This window comes from Sinohyriopsis cumingii, chromosome 15, assembly GCF_028554795.1.
Source record: "Sinohyriopsis cumingii isolate HCF-2022 chromosome 15, ASM2855479v2, whole genome shotgun sequence".
NCBI classification, from domain to species: domain Eukaryota; kingdom Metazoa; phylum Mollusca; class Bivalvia; order Unionida; family Unionidae; genus Sinohyriopsis; species Sinohyriopsis cumingii.
The window spans coordinates 31,620,442-31,637,578 of record NC_142975.1 but is presented as its reverse complement, the minus strand read 5'-3'; the positions used below and the strand labels follow the sequence as shown (position 1 = coordinate 31,637,578).

The window sequence follows — 17,137 nt, the reverse complement described above, 5'->3', positions numbered from 1 at the left end:
TATAGGTAGCTGCCCTATTTCTATAATTAGGTATTGTAGAACAAGTGTTGGTAGGTGAGCAGTTTCTATATTATGTACAGTTTAATAGGTGTAGCAGATCCCTCAGAATCCCAGAATTATCATGTCTCAACACTTGTATATAATTTTATTACTGTGTGTAACAATACATTTCACGCTGATAATAAATTCATTGAATTCATATTTAAACTGATCATGCTTTATTGTATAAAAGTGAGGAAAAAGGAACGTAATTTAAATGTGGATTTCAGTTTCAACCAAACGTACAGCATCACAGATTCATTTTCCAGGAAAATTTTAACAGTGGCATAGTACATATGGTAATATAATAATAATAATGTTAATGCTATTGTAGTTTTCACACATGTAATAAGTGTTTGATTTTTTTTTGTTGTTCTCCTAGAATGAAATGATGCAGCTGTTCCACAAAGGGAAAAGAAAAGTGTTTTTTAACATGTGGGAAGAAAATCTACCAATCACTCTTCGTGATGGAGACAGTGTTGCACAGAAGCTGGAGTTTTACCTGAACATATACTTTGCTATCTATCCCATCAAGTTTGCTAAAGGACAGGTAAGCAGATTTGTATCTTTCCCATAAAGTTTGGTAAATGACTAGTAACAAGTTTTGCTAATTATACCATAAAGTTTACCAAGGGACAAGTAACAAGATTTGCTAATTATACCATAAAGTTTACTAAAGAACCAGTAACAAGATTTAATAATTATACCATAAAGTTTCTAAAGGACAAGTAACAAGATTTATTTTGGAATAAATAGCTAATCTGCTGGCACTATATGCAATGGCAGATCTTGATCTATCATATTAGCAGTGGAATGTGTGTTACACACAACTAACTCATGAGTTGATAATTTATATTTTATCTTGATGCTTAAAATCTGTGTATGATTTTTAAAACAGTTTTTGTCCAACCTCTATTAGCAAAACTTGAGCAAGATATAAAGGTCAATGGTGTTAGTGGTGTGTCAATATTGGGATTTCATGTTAAAGTGTTGACAGTCCTTGCAAGATTATACATGACATACAGCAATTGAAAGCTGGTTTTCAGGCAGTACATAGTGTTTTGTCAAAACTTTATTTCCAGTATTGTAATCTTTGAGAGAAACCAGATATACCACAAACTGAAACAAACCTTTCTCATTACTTCATATTTTACAAATAACTAATATTTGCTTTTCAGACTGAGGCAGAGAAAAACATGGCTGAGTTTAAACAGTTTTTGGAGACTCGAGGTGCCACACTAAGTCAGACAACAGAATTTCTTCCATTTTATGCTCTGCCATTTGTGCCAAATGCCAAAAGCCACCCTTCCTATAAGGAACTCTTTACTGTAAGATCAGTAAAATTTTTTGAAGCTTTCTTGCTTAAAAAACTTTCATATAATTGATGTTTATAATTTTGTTTCAGACTCGCTTCAGGATGAATATATGGCAAATATATAAGAACTTACAATGTGTTCATAAAGGGAGATAATTTATGTCATTTTTGTTAGCATTAATTTATATTTTTGCCATAAGTACGTACCAGTGGACAACAAAAATAAAGCCAGAACCAATTCTATCCCATGCATGCATACTGATCTACCTGTTCATTGGTTTGAACATGTTCTATTATTTATTCCTATGAAAGGTAGAACATACAAGTCCTGTAAGTTAGTCATCATGCCACATTGAGAAAACAACTTGTAATCAGCTGACACATGTGTTGTAGGTGAATAGACATCAGTAGAAATTCTAATTAACGTGAAGATGTGTATTTCAAGCCAATTAATAACTGATGTTTTAACATTGCTCAGACCATTATTGCTGTCATTATTTTCTTGTATTCAAAGCTTATTTGTGAACAGGTTAAAGTTAATTCTTCACATTGCTATTATGCTGAGCCCCAGTCTTCAGCTGAAAGGAATTCCAGGCTGCAGTTGATTACTCTGGACGTATTCTATCATTTTCTATTTGTAGTATGAAATTTACTGGTAATCCCTCTTTGAATTCATTTTTTGCCAATTCTTTTGTTTAGTTACAGCTCTTGATTTCATTAGAATTCATTTATGAGGAAACTTTGCCATGTATAGCCCATTAGGGGTTTGTGTATTTAACAAAGAAAGGTATGGGCCCTGAGAGGTCTAAAGCGCTTACCGTTCCGGATCATTGACATCTCACCTCTGTTTGCGTGGGTTTGAGTCTCAGGCTCAGCTAACGTGGGGTACCTGGGAAAGCCTGCCAGTAGCTTCTCATGGGTCGATGGTTCTTCCCTGGGTTTTCTAGGGTTCTTCCTCCACCAGTTATACTGGCCGCCATGTATAGCCTATCTTGTGCTGAAAAATGGCGTTAAACCCTAGAACAACAACAACAACAACAAAGAAAGGTTGTATATTACAGATGATGAAAATGATTATTTCAAAACTTCCTATATTGTCACCTCCATGAAACTCACAGATCTTTCATTGCCACATGTTAAGCAAATGATCTGTTGTAGGAAACCAGTTGTGTCCTATTTCAGAGGTGACTGCTTTAGGCAGGTTAGACTGTATTTCCAATTTAATATGCAATCAACTTTAACCCTTTCAATATTAACGATCTCTTTGGAACACTGTAAGTAAAGAAGAAATCATGATAAAAATTAATGCTTGATAAGTTGATTACCTTTGCCATTGTAGGACAGCTGGACTAAAGATTTGGAAGTGCGACTTGAGAAATTTCTGACACTGGCACTTAAATCAACACCTCAGCCAAGACTGTTTGATCTTTATGTATCCTTTGGCATTTGTCATATTCACTGTATGCTCACAAACAATACAAAGCAATAATTATGGTGTTGTGCATTTAAAGACGTCATACATACCTTTGCCTCTGTATAGAACTCTAATCTTGTTCCATAGGCTTAACATAGGAGATAGCTGAATGATATTATCCCAAATATGTTGCCATTAGGTGGTATATGGTGTTGCTATGGGTGTGCCTTATTACATTATGACAAATTAATGAAGTTGGGTAAAGACTGAAAAGAGCATATTTATTTCACTGTGGGTTTTTTTCACACAGTAATGTTAAAAGGTCTTTGATGCTAATTGTACATTAGAGTATATAGTTAATAGGTTATTGTGTACAGTAAATTATTGCATGTGTACAGTCTTATATCTTGGGTAGACATTGTTTTGGTATAGAGACACATGCAATAAATTATTGTGTGTACTGTCTCGTTTATTGGGTGGACTTGTTCTTTTGGCATAGAGATATCAGGCAGTACACATACAATAAATTAGTGTACTGCCTTTTATTTTGGCTGGACTTATTTTTTGGGGCATTGCAATATCTTCAGGTACTCATGCAATAAACTGTTACGTGTGTACTGTCTTGTTTCATTGGTCTTATATCCTGGGTAGACTCATGTTTTTGGCATAGCAATATATTATTAAATTATTGTGTGTGTGTTGACTTATATCTTGGGTAGACTAATTTTGTCCTAAGAGATATCAGACTGTACACATATAATAAATTATTGTGTGTGTGTGTGTGTATTATCTTTTGTCTTGGGTAGACTAATTTTGTGCATAGAGATATCAGACTGTACACATATAATGAATTATTGTGTTTGTATTCTCTTGTATCTTGGGTGGACTCATTTTGTGGCATAGAAACATCAGACTGTACACATATAATAAATTATTGCGTTTATATTGTCTTGTATCTTGGGTGGACTCGTTTATTGGCAGAGAGATATCAGACTGCACATACAATAAAATATTGCATGCGTACTTGGGTGACCAAATGTGTTGATTGAGGGAGCTTGAAACTGTTATCAGCTGGATCTTGCCACTGACCAGGAAAGAAGGACAAATCGGGAGAAAACCCCTGGTTAATTCAAATCTTGAATGATCTACACTATCCTTTTCCTGAGCATGGAGACCTTGAAATCAGTCCATAATGCTGTTCAGTGGAGAGATTTTGCAGTTAGCCTAGACTTACAAGATGGTTGTCTTCATGTTCCTGTTCACAGGTCATCTAGGAAATTCATAAGATTCTCTTCCAGAGGTACTGTACTAGTTAGGGCACTCATTTTCATTCTGAATTTTAGTTTTTGGTTCTTCACAAAATCATGGACAGTCGTTCGTCACCTCAGAACTGCTTGAATATCAATAACAGCAAATTTCCTGGCTGACATTCTCCAAAAACACAAGGTGAACAGGTTTTTTTCACAAAGATATTAACTTCCTTGCTTTGCCTCAGGTTCCTTGTCAGCATCGGCAGATCTGATTTCATGTCATCCCAGCACTTTATTCATTTGAGCATGGAGTTTGAAACCTCTTTGGTTTGAGTTGTCTCTCTCAAGAATGAGCCCTGAAGATCATCTTGATGGTGTCCTCCTTCCAGCGCAGAAGCTTCATTGCCTGGTGTGTCTTTTCATTGTGCTTTGGATCTTGTTTTAGGTAGCTTGCTCCAGTGACTTTTTCTTTTGGAGGCCAACACATTGCCAACTTGCCACATCCCAGACAAGTTTTGTGTCATAGAGGACTCATTGAAAATCAATTGATTCATACAGAATGTTACATATACCCCATTGTCTTTAGTATAATCAGCTCTTGCTTTGGTGGACCTAGTTAGGACAAGTTAGAATACCAAGCTCTCACTAACAGTTGCCTATAAAGTTGCCTAGACAATTGAAGCCTTGTCTTGAACTAGAATGTTCTTGATGCATATATCTTTAAACCAACACCTCTGACTCCCATGGTCTTGCAGACAGCGAAGGAATTAAAGTGCAGACTAATTCTGATTGCTGGTCTTAAGCGGGCTTTTGTCCTGAATGGAACTTACTTTATGTTCTAATCTGGTTTAGCAAGGTACCGTTTGCGCATGTGTTTAGAGCCTTACTGACCCTTCTTTCTTCCTATTCATTCAAGCCGTGGCAGACAGAATCAGTGAAATTCATGTCTTTTTGTCCGACCTGAACTATTTGCAGTTTTTTCTGTCACGTTTTGATTTGTCGCCTGAATGCCTCAGCTTTCATTTCTAAGAACAGGCTCCTGCCCATGAGAAGTCAGTTCTTTTTCTTGAAGCTGCTGCTTTCGTTGGGCACATCTTCAAAAGGACATCTTCAGGATCCCATTTTGTTTCTTGCAGCTGCTGCTTTCATAGGGCCCATCTTCAAAAGGACATCTTCAGGATCCCATTAGGTTTTTAAAGTACTGGTAGTACCTGAACCATACAGAGTTGATCACAGAAGGAGCTGAGAACATATCTCCTTAGATGTTTTAGTCTTAGATTTTTTAGCTATCCTTTCAGCTTTCACAAGGTAATAACCCAAGACCAAATGAAGTTCTTGTGTATATCAGCTTTAACATTTTGGGCAGTTGCCACCAACATAGCATTCTAGTGCAACTGTTCTTTGACAAATATCAGTCAAACCATGAGATGAAGGTCAGAGATGATCTTCTTTAGTGTTTATTTTAGAGACCTTTTATCCATGATAGCTCAAGTCAGCCTGGTATGATCTTTATCCACGGTTCAACAAGTTACCTCTCCAAGGTCATCCAGCAGTTTCATAATGACAAAGGTTACTCTTCTTCTGATGGATTTGTGGAAGTGAATATTTTTTCTAAAGATTTCATCCATTCATTGACCTGTGCTAATCCTAGACTGTATCTCAGACTAGACTCATAAATACTTCAGCCAGCACACATTAGAAAATTAGAACCAGAGCCAGATCCAGGGTGTGGGAATGTAATGGCCTTGACCATTTAGATTTCTTCTTGCATGTTGGAGTAAAGTATTTGAATAAGAAGAAAAAAATTGCAGTAAAATTTGTTTTGTTTTATGATATGTAGCTGATCACAATACTGACACACTCTTCCAAACCCTCATAGCAGTTACATCCATTGAAGAACATGCACTTCCACTCCAGGTGCCAGTCCCACTTTCCCAAGGGAGATCACTCTTATCTGACCTGTCATGCCAAGTAGAGAACTTTTAGCATGTTGTTATGAAAACAATCCAAAAGATGTGTTTAAGATCTTGTTTTTGTTAAGAGGGCTGGATTTTAAGATATATTGAATGCTCTCCTTCAGTTGATTTGGGAGATCACTCTCATCTGACTTAGTCTTGCCAAGTGGAGAACTTTTTAGCACTTTATCATGAAAACAAGACAAAAGATATGATTAACATATTTTTTAATTATAGAGGATTGGATTTTAGTAGACTATTGAATGTTCTCCTTAAATTAATTTGATTCCTTAAGTTGGTTTCTCAAAAATGATTCCACATTGTCAATCAAAGAAGCAAAACTCATGCATAACACTAGACCATAACGACACCCAGATATACAAATCTAGCCACCCAACTGAAGTTGATGCTACCATCCAAGGTGTAGAGAGGTGCATTTCTGATGTGAAATCATGGATGACTTGTAACAAGCTGCAGATGAATGATGATAAAACTGGGACCATTCTGATCACAACACAAAGACTTTCTCATTCACATCCTTTACCTCAAACAATAAATATCAGCAACGCCAACATTAAATTCACACAATCAGTACGAAACCTAGATGTTACTCTGGACAGTACTCTCACATTGCACCAACATGTCATGAACATATGCAAGGCTGCATATCTTGAGCTGAGACGCATCAGCTCAGTTCGCAAATATCTTTCAGTTGATGCCACTAAAACACTTGTTTGTTCATTAGTACTTTCAAGACTGGACTATTGTAACTCAGTTCTGTCTGGTTCATCTCAATATCTACTCCAGAAGCTTCAAAAAGTTCAAAACATAGCTGCTCGGATCATACTTAGAGTATCACGATCAGAGCACACCTCCCCACTGCTCTGTACCCTACACTGGCTATCCATTCGATCCAGAATCAAACACAAAATTTGTTCTCTGTGCTACATTTCACTGTCGGACTCTAGTCCAACATACCTATCTGACCTCACCCATGTGTACACACCAGCAAGATACTTATGCTCCTCTTTTGACAATCGTATACTCATTATTCCCACTATGAAAACAAAGTCATATGTACAGCGTTCTTTTGCATACCAGGGCCCAGCAACGTGGAATGAATTGCCCACTGAACTTAGACACAAAGACACAGTGATCACATTCAAGAGGGCTCTCAAAACTCACTTATTTTGACTGCAAGAACAAACTTAAAGACCTAATAATGCTTCCTACTAGTACTAATATTAGTACCCTTACTCATACCTCGTGGACAGGGTACTAACATGAGCGTATACGTGTTAATGGAGCAAGCCGGGTGTGATTCACACCAGACGCTCTTTTAGCCTAATAATAACACTTTAAACATATTCCTTGCATATAATCCAATAAATTGAGTAGTCCTCTTATTTAATACCGGAAGTATCAAAAATCTTTGTAGAAATAGTTGTAAAATCTCGTTTACCTTTTTTAGCCGATATTTTCATTTAGATCATCCGACATGTTATTTCAACTAATGATTACTTCCGTTCTCAGCCTCGTTTGTTTGTGTGCCATATAAGGACATTGACGCCTTATGTGGAAATGTAAACAAATCGTAGTAAAATACGGTTTATTGTCAACTTTGAAATTCCACCAAGAAGCGAGTATTCGCACTTGATTGATAATAATATAGCGTAGAATATCAAAAATATGGTCTGGCAAGCTTTACATAGAATAGGGGTCACAGCGAGAGTCTTGTGTTATCTGTCATGGCGGAGAGGATAAGGTTAGATTAACCATGCCAATTTATTTTATCGTGTATGGACTTAATAAATTCAAAATAAGCCAAACTTATTTCACAACATGATTATACTTATGCAGTTGAATTGTACACTGTTTGTTTTTCTGACTTTAGTGATAATTTTTTTTGCTCCATTACACGATATGGGATCAGTTTGTAGCCTCAACCACAACAAATCAAGTTGAGGCTACGACATCATAGCTAGCTTCCTACCTGAAATATTCTCAGCATGTTTTTTATTTTTTAATGTTTTTCTAATTTCATGTTGTTTGTTTTTGTAATAATATTATTATGTTTCTTATCTTATAGGTGTTGTCTAATGTTGTAAAGCGCTTAGAGCTTCTAAAGATTAGGCGCTATACAAAGTTCTCATTATTATTATTATTATTATTATTATTATATTTACAATCCTTATGTTTGTTTACTTCTGTACCCCATGATATTTAGAACATTTCAGGTTTTTTGAAAAGGAGGGGTTAATTTTCCCAATGGTACATTTTCTGTTCTCAAATAGAGTTTTTGTAAGTATTAAGTGTATTGTAGAATACATCAAATTTCCTTGACAAAATTCAGAGAGGAGTGAGCTCAGATGGAAAAGGTAAGAAAATAATTCATCTGAATGTAGTTGTCTTTATTGAATTGTTGAGAGAAGCAGCAGTATTATGAGCCATCCCAAGTATAAAGTCAGATCTGGTTTATAACATAATGAAATGGATGATAACAAATCATGATATCATTATTGTGATTCTTAATAAATATTTTTGACAAATGCTAAAAAAATGGAAATAAAGAAAGAGTTGATAAAAAAGGCTTACAAAAGCATAAACACTGAAGATGATTTTTAACACAGTTTGTAATGATTAGAAAAATCAAAATCTGATATTTTTTGTCATAGTGACCTTTATGTATGGGTTAGCCCACTGCAAGTTACATCAACCCTTCCCAGGAAATTAATTAGGAATTGTCAGTCCACCCGGCAGCCTGAAATCATCACTTTTTCAAGTCATCGAAAAACTTTTTAAAGGAATTTTTATATTTTGTTCAGTAGTTGTTGCCACCAAGTTTAAGAAAGTTAATTTCTTACATAGCAAGACATATCAAGAACAATATGTGTCAAACAAACTTTAACTTTTAGTGTCATTAACAAAACACCTGATCTATGTTACATGGTCTGCTAAAATATTGTGGTAGTTAATGTAAAGCTCTTATATTTTGCATGCAAGTTTAGCTGTATTAGTAGCAAAGGAGCCATAACATTTCTTTATGCAACCTTTTTAATACCCTGTCATCATAATTATCATTTTCATGAACGCAAATATCCAAATGTGCCATATTGACATGTACTTTTGAGATAATTAATGAAATGTATAAAATCCTGCCATATTGACATACTATCACAGGTTATAGGTTTGTGTTAAGCTCAATGGCGTAGCCCATACATCTTTATTTATATATAGAAGATTGTTTCTGACAAGTGCAGATGAAAATAGAAATAAATATATTTATTCAATGGTAAAATTGTTGATATTATTGAATTGGTAGTCATTGGAAGAATGGACTGTGCTTTTTATGCAGGGCCTTGGCTGTTGTGGCCTATTAAAATAATTACTGATGCATGATCTATTGTCATAATAGGAGTGCGTGATCTATTCTTGTAATAGGGGTGTGTGATATATTCTTGTAATAAGGGTAAATCTGTCTTCTAGGGGTAAACAATGATAATAGTTTCTAAAGTAGATTTCATGATTATTATTAAAAAAAATCTCTCAGGACTTGTTTTTATCAACAATACTGATGACATTACTTCTACTTTTTTATCTTCTTTTTCATCATTTGGTGTTTAATGTCCCATATCCTTTCAGTAATCACTTTTTCATCATTTGATTTTTAATGTCCCATATCCTTTCAGTAATCACTTTTTCATCATTTGGTGTTTGATGTCCCTTATCCTTTCAGTAATCACTTTTTCATCATTTGGTGTTTGATGTCCCATATCCTTTCAGTAATCACTTTTTCATCATTTGGTGTTTGATGTCCCATATCCTTTCAGTAATCACTTTTTTCTGAATTGATTTTCTGAATGATTACTAGGAGCTTCATAGAGCTATAAATCCATAATATTCAAATGATAAAATTTTATATTTTATACATGTATGCTTTGATGTAATCTTTGTAAGGTAATAACATGATGATGATAAAAATTTGTTATTCTTTATCTTCACTGATGATTATGATGATGATTAAAAGAATAATTTTCATCATCATCATCATCACCAGAAGGATTGATATGAATCTCCTTTTTTCCCAGGTCACTATGTTCAAGTACAACAGTTGCAGCAGCAGCTAATGGAAGCAGAGAAGAAGACAATGTCATACATCAAACGTCATAACAAAGTGCAGGTAAATATTGATGTCATCAGCAGTAGCACTTTCATTAAGTCTGCTGCATTAGTAGTGACCTGTATACCGATTCTGGGCTATATACAAACTTCACCTTTACCCTCTAACCTCTGACCTTCACCCTAGGCCTGTTGCATTAGTAGTTACCTGTATATCGATCCTGGGTTATATATGAACTTCATCTTTTCCCTTTAACCTGTTACCTTCACCCAAGGCCACTGGTCTATAAAAGTTTACTAAACAATCTTGGGCTGGTGCCCTTTAAATTGCAATAAATCTGGGTAATTTGTATGAAACATCATGGGCCAGTTAGTCACCAGAGTTTTATTAAATAAACCCTGGCAAGTGATCTTAAAAATTTTGTTAAGAAAATGAGCCACTTGTTTGAAATGTCATAAAAATGTTATGAAAAGCTTGTCTTCAAAGATTTGATGAAAAATACTAGGCTAGTAATCCTAATAATGTTATGAAAAACCCCACTAACATTAAAATTTTTATGAAAAACCATAGGGCAACCCACACCTTCTATACGCCAAAAACATAGGATAAAAGAAACAGTGTATATGCCCCCAATTTTATTAATTTCATATTGGAAGTTTGGCTACCACCATTATTTGTTTCCATGCTACCACTCCAATTTTCACCCCAATTCCAGACATCTTTTTTATCCCAATTTTTGTGTGAAAATAAATGGTTTTTACTTTAAATGGAGGTGGTGAAAATTTGTTTTCCACATGAGGAAATTAAAGCAAGCAAATTTAGTAGTCATGCAGAAATTCCTGAGCTTTGGTTTCTGCTAGAAAATGCAGGTTTGTGTCGGGATTTGCTTTAAGCTGATTATTGTTATGTCTGCATGCAACAAATGGCAAGACATTGATATCTGCATACAGCAAAGGCAAGACATTGATATCTGCATGCAGCATATGGCAAGACATTGATATCTGCATATGGCATGACATTGATATCTGCATACAGCATATGGCAAGACATTGGTATCTGCATACAGTATATGGCAAGATATTGATATCTCTCTTTCCTGTCCTGATGTTGATGGTGTTGGCATCATGTTACCATAACATTCTGTATTGCAGTTTCCACAAGTGATAAACTATTTGACATAATTGCCTTAATAAATACACACCCCTTTTCTTGGTCCTAACTTGCCAAAAGTATCTCTTATCAAACAGATTTATTGATTTGGCAGCTGCTAAAATGTGTATAGTACATCCTGTTTTTTTTTAAAAACAATGTACTGTATAACTGATGTATCATTAGCATTTTAATTTTATTGATAAAGTCCGTCTCAATCACAAATCAGATGTGCTTTGTTCAGTATAACTATATTGGGAGAGACAATGTACCCAAAACTGGAGGGCTCCCAGCATGGACAAAGGTAGCTAACTCTTGTTGTACACATATGTTATGATATGGTTGTTTTTTCCTTACTACAGCAAGACTTAACCTCATGAAATTTATCTAGATAACAATTTGCTAAATGTACAGGTAAGTATTACAGTCAAAATGTTACAGTGTGGATATATCATTTCACATTGTATATATTACATTTAATATAATACAGTATGGACATATAATTTCACATTGTGGATATTACATTCAGCATGGTACAGTAGGATTATGTCATATCACTGTGAGTATTAAATTTAATATGATAAAGTGGGAATACACATTATAGTGTGTGTATTACATTAAATATGGTACATTTGAGAATATATTGTCACATTGTTGGTATTGCATTCAGTATGGTACAGGATACATTATATTACAGAGGGGTTTCATGTTTAATACAGAACAGTAGGGATACATCATATTTAAGTGTGAGTATTACATTTAATATGGTACAGTATGGATATATCATATCACAGTGTGAATATTACATTTAATATGGTACAGTATGGATATATTACTTCACCATCTCCAGCATGTATTTGGCATTCATGATACAGCCTTACTGTGGTTCAAGTCCTACTTGGTCAACAGGACACAAATTGTATCTGCAGATGGAATACACTCCAGCCCAGTTGATCTGTGTTGTGGTGTTCCACAGGGGTCTGTTCTTGGACCTGTTCTCTTCATTCTATACACTCAGTCGCTCTCAAGTGTCATAGATCATCATCCAGTGTCTCACCAATTGTACGCTGATGACACCCAAATATACAAATCTAGCCATCCAACTTAAGTTGACGCTACCATCCAAGGTGTAGAGAGGTGCATTTCTGATGTGAAATCATGGATGACATTAACAAGCTGCAGATAAATGATGATAAAACTGAGGCCATTCTGATCACAACACAAAGACTTTCTCATTCACATCCTTTACCTCAAACAATAAATATCAGCAACACCAACATTAAATTCACACAATCAGTACAAAACCTAGGTGTTACTCTTGACAGTACTCTCACATTGCACCAACATGTCATGAACATATGCAAGGCTGCATATCTTGAGCTGAGACGCATCAGCTCAATTCGCAAATATCATTCAGTTGATGCCACTAAAACACTTGTGTGTTCATTAGTACTTTAGAGACTGGACTATTATAACTCAATTCTGTCTGGTTCATCTCAATATCTGCTCCAGAAACTTCAAAAAGTCCAAAACACAGCTGCTTGGATCATACTTAGACTACCACGATCAGAGCACACCTCCCCATTGCTCTGTACCCTACACTGGCTATCCATTCGATCCAGAATCAAACACAAAATTTGTTCTCTGTGCTACGTTTCACTGTCAGACTCTAGTCCAACATACCTATTCGACCTCACCCATGTGTACACACCAGCAAGATACTTATGCTCCTCTTCTGACAGTCGTATACTCATTATTCCCACTATGAAAACAAAGTCATATGGAGAGCGTTCTTTTGCATACCAGGGCCCAGCAACGTGGAATGAATTGTCCACTGAACTTAGACACAAAGACGCAGTGATCACATTCAAGAGGGCTCTCAAAAACTCCTTATTTCAACTGCAAGAACAAACTTAAAGACCTAATAATGTTTTCTACCTTAAATATTCTCTGCATGTTTTTTTTTTTTTTAATGTTTTCTGATTTCATGGTGTTTGTTTTTGTAATCATATCATTATATGTTTTTTATCTTATAGGTGTTATCTAATGTTGTAAAGCACTTAGAGCTTCTAAAGATTAGGCGCTATACAAAGTCCTCATTATTATTATTATTATTATTATTATTATTATATATCATATCACTGTATGAGTATTACATTTAATACAGTACAGTAGGGATACATAATATTTAAGTGTGAGCATTACATTTAATATGGTACAGTATGGATATATCATATCACAGTGTGAGTATTACATTTAATATGGTACAGTATGGTTATATCATATCACAGTGTGAGTATTACATTTAATATGGTACAGTATGGATATATCATATCACAGTGTGAGTATTACATTTAATATGGTACAGTATGGTTATATCATATCACAGTGGGGGTATTACATTTAATATGGTGCAGTAGGCATATATGACATCACAATGAGGATATTACATTTAATATGGTACAAAAGGGATATATCATATCACAATGTGGATATTACATTTAATATGGTACAGGAGGGTTATATCATATCACAGTCTGCATATTACATTTAATATGGTACATTATGGATATATCATATCACAGTATGAGTATTACATTTAATATGGTGCAGTAGGGATATATCATATCACAGTGTGAGTATTACATTTAATATGGTACAGTAGGGATATATCATATCACAGTGAGGATGCTACATTTAATATGGTACATTAGGGATATATCATATCACAATGTGGTTATTACATTTAATTTGGTACAGTAGGGATATATCATATAACAGTGTGGCTATTACATTTGATATGGTACAGGAGATATATATCATATCACAGTGTGCATATTACATTTAATATGGTACATCAGGGGTATATCATATCACAATGTGGCTATTACATTTAATATGGTACATGAGGGATATATCATATCACAGTGCATATTACATTTAATATGGTACATGAGGGGTATATCATATCACAGTGTGTTATATGCAGTATTTTACAGTGGGGATACATCATATCACAGTGAGGTATTATGTTTAATAGGGTACAGTAGAGTGTGGGTATTACATTTAATACAATACTGTAGAGATACATCATACCAGTTTGGATGTCACATTGATTACAATACGGTGGGGACACATCATATCACACTGAGGGGGCATACATTTAGTAAAGTGTATGGTAGGGATATGTGAAATCTTGTCTTTTACAGGCTAATTACTGAGTCTGTCTAAAATATCTTTTATATATATCTATACAAAAACAGAGACATGAATATCCAGACTTTAGCTTCTAATGTTCCCTGACAAGAGTAGATAATTTAGGTCTTTTAATACATTCTGTGACAAGAGTGGATGATTGAAGTCTTCTAGTACATTCCCTGACAAGAGTTGATAATTTAGGTTTTTCAGTACATTCACTGACGAGTGGGTAATTTATGTCTTCCAGTATGTTCCCTGACCACAGTAGATAATTTAGGTCTTTCAGTTAATTTCTCTGACAAAAATGTATAATTTAGGTCTTTCAGTACATTCCCTGACAAAAGTGGATAATTTAGGTCTTTCAGTATATTCCCTGACAAGAGTGGATAATTTAGGTCTTTTAGTGCATTCCCTGACAAGAGTGGATTGTTACCTGTTTAGGCTCTTACAAAACATAACAAGAAAAAAGTGAAGACAACTAGCTTTGTAAAATTTAACAGATAATTTATTTTCCGAGAAAACCATGGTAAAAATGAGAAAAAGAACTTATGGTTCTGTGAATCAAATCCAAAATATAATCCATGATTAATCCAAGAATTAACAAATAGAAGTCCTAGTAATAAAAAGTCCTAATGAAACTGAGTTTGAATCCAAAATGGAAGGTCATGATGTATGCTATAGTCAGCGTCATACTGATGTGTCAACAGTTCTTTGTTGAATCACAGAAAATAATATTCCAGTGTTTGAATTCTGTGTAAATTTCAATAACTGTCCTTGTCCAGGAATTAATTTAGAGCACTAGTATTTCCAGGGAAGACAAACTTGTAATCCAAATAAATTAAATTAAACAAAATAATTTGCCCAAAACTGGTCACAACAGAAAACGCTTTAACTTCTCAAGTGTTAAGGCACTAATCACTATTTTTTCTCAAAACATCAATTATAAATCTAGCTATGATGCAAAACCGATACCTGGGTGTGGGTCAATCCTCAGGAAAAACCAAACTTTGAAACAATTGCTACATGTTATTTGTCACATACTCCATGTATAGCCTCAATTCCACTTTATGAATCTTACTCTGAGAAAGAATAAAAAATGAAAAAAATAAAAAGTTGTTTACTACAACTCTTATTGGTTCTAAGTCAACTGCTCTGGTGGCCTAGTGGTTAGAGCATCTGCCTCGGATGCGGGAAGTCATGGGTTCAATCCCCGGCCGAGTCATACCAAAGACTTCCAAAAATGGTACTAACAGCTGCCTCGCTTGGGTCTCAGCATTAAGAGGTTAGTGTTAAGACTGGTCAGCCTGGTGTCAGGATAATGTGACTGGGTGGGACATCATGCTACATGTCTGTGGCATGATGCCCCAGTGCTAGACATCACTATAAACTGCCACACTGCAGACATCGTAGTGATATGACTGAAAAATTGTTAAAGCTATGTTAAAAATCCAAATCACACACACACTGGTTCTAAATGAAGGTCAGGAACTAGGTCTGCATTAGATACAAAGTTTCTATTATTAGTTGTTTACAAAAAACAGGTCAAACAGAACTTAACTGAATTTCTAGACAATGTCAAATCCATTAAATAAAGTTACATTATATACCATGTAAGGGAATACAAAAAAATTTAAAACTAATAAAAAACAATTAAATTAAATCAAATATAAATTAAATCAAATATTCATAACAGGATAATATAGGTCTTCCAGTACATTTCCTGACAAAAGTGGATAATTTAGGTCTTCCAGTACATTCCCGGACAAATGTGGATAGTTTAGGTCTTTCAGTACATTCCCAGACAAGAGTGGATAATTTAGGTCTTGCAATACATTCCCAGATACGATTGCATAGTTTTGGTCTTCCAGTACATTCCCTGATAAGAGTGGATAATTGAGGTCTTTCATTACATTCCCAGACAAGAGTGGATAATTTGGGCCTTTCACTACATTCCCTGACAAATGTAGATAATTTAGGTCTTTCAGTACATTCTGTGAAAAAAGTGGATAATTTAGGTCTTTCAGTACATTCCCTGACAAAAGTGGATAATTTAGGTCTTTCAGTACATTCCCTGACAAATGTGGATAATTTAGGTCTTTTAGTACATTCTATGACAAAAGTGGATATTTTAGGTCTTTCAGTACATTCCCTGACAAAAGTGGATAATTTAGGTCTTCCATTACATTCCTTGATAAGAGTCGATAATTTAGGTCTTTCAATGCATTGCATTAAAAGCGTAGATAATTTAGATCTTTCAATACATTCCATAACAAGAGTGGATAATTTCCATACATTCTGTCTGTTGCAGGCTGATTACCACAACTTGATTGGGATTACAGCAGACCTAGTAGATGCTTTGGAGCAGACAGTTCAGGGGAAAATGGTAGGTCACATTTTCACCTACTGCAGTCCCTGAATTGGGTCATTTTACCATTGAAAAAAAAAATGCAGAATGAATGACAAAGGAATGTAGAATAAATGCAAAAGAAATGATAAATGCATTTTGAAGAATTTTTTTTTAGAATGCAATGAATAAGCAGAATACATAATGATTGATGATAAGTGAAAATGAAATGAAATGTGAATGGATATCATGAATTGATTTAAAAATAAACTAACTTCATGCTTCTGCTTTATTTTCATCCCTGAATCACCTTTTTGCTTAATATTCCAGAATCAAATTCTTTGCATTGATAA

The 17,137-nt window shown here is 34.8% G+C and overlaps 1 protein-coding gene across 3 annotated transcripts in view; it reads left to right on the top strand.

Moving 5' to 3' along the window:
* Positions 1 to 17,137, top strand: part of LOC149781503 (lisH domain-containing protein ARMC9-like) — a 109,496-nt gene that overhangs the window by 29,810 nt on the left and 62,549 nt on the right. For all 3 annotated transcript variants that reach the window (XM_089935585.1, XM_089935587.1, XM_089935586.1), the window contains exons 4-9: positions 422 to 589; positions 1,218 to 1,367; positions 2,694 to 2,786; positions 8,327 to 8,351; positions 10,062 to 10,153; positions 16,749 to 16,823. In XM_089935585.1, the coding sequence (XP_089791711.1) occupies positions 422 to 589; positions 1,218 to 1,367; positions 2,694 to 2,786; positions 8,327 to 8,351; positions 10,062 to 10,153; positions 16,749 to 16,823 (603 nt within the window). The remainder of the gene's footprint in view (positions 1 to 421; positions 590 to 1,217; positions 1,368 to 2,693; positions 2,787 to 8,326; positions 8,352 to 10,061; positions 10,154 to 16,748; positions 16,824 to 17,137) is intronic.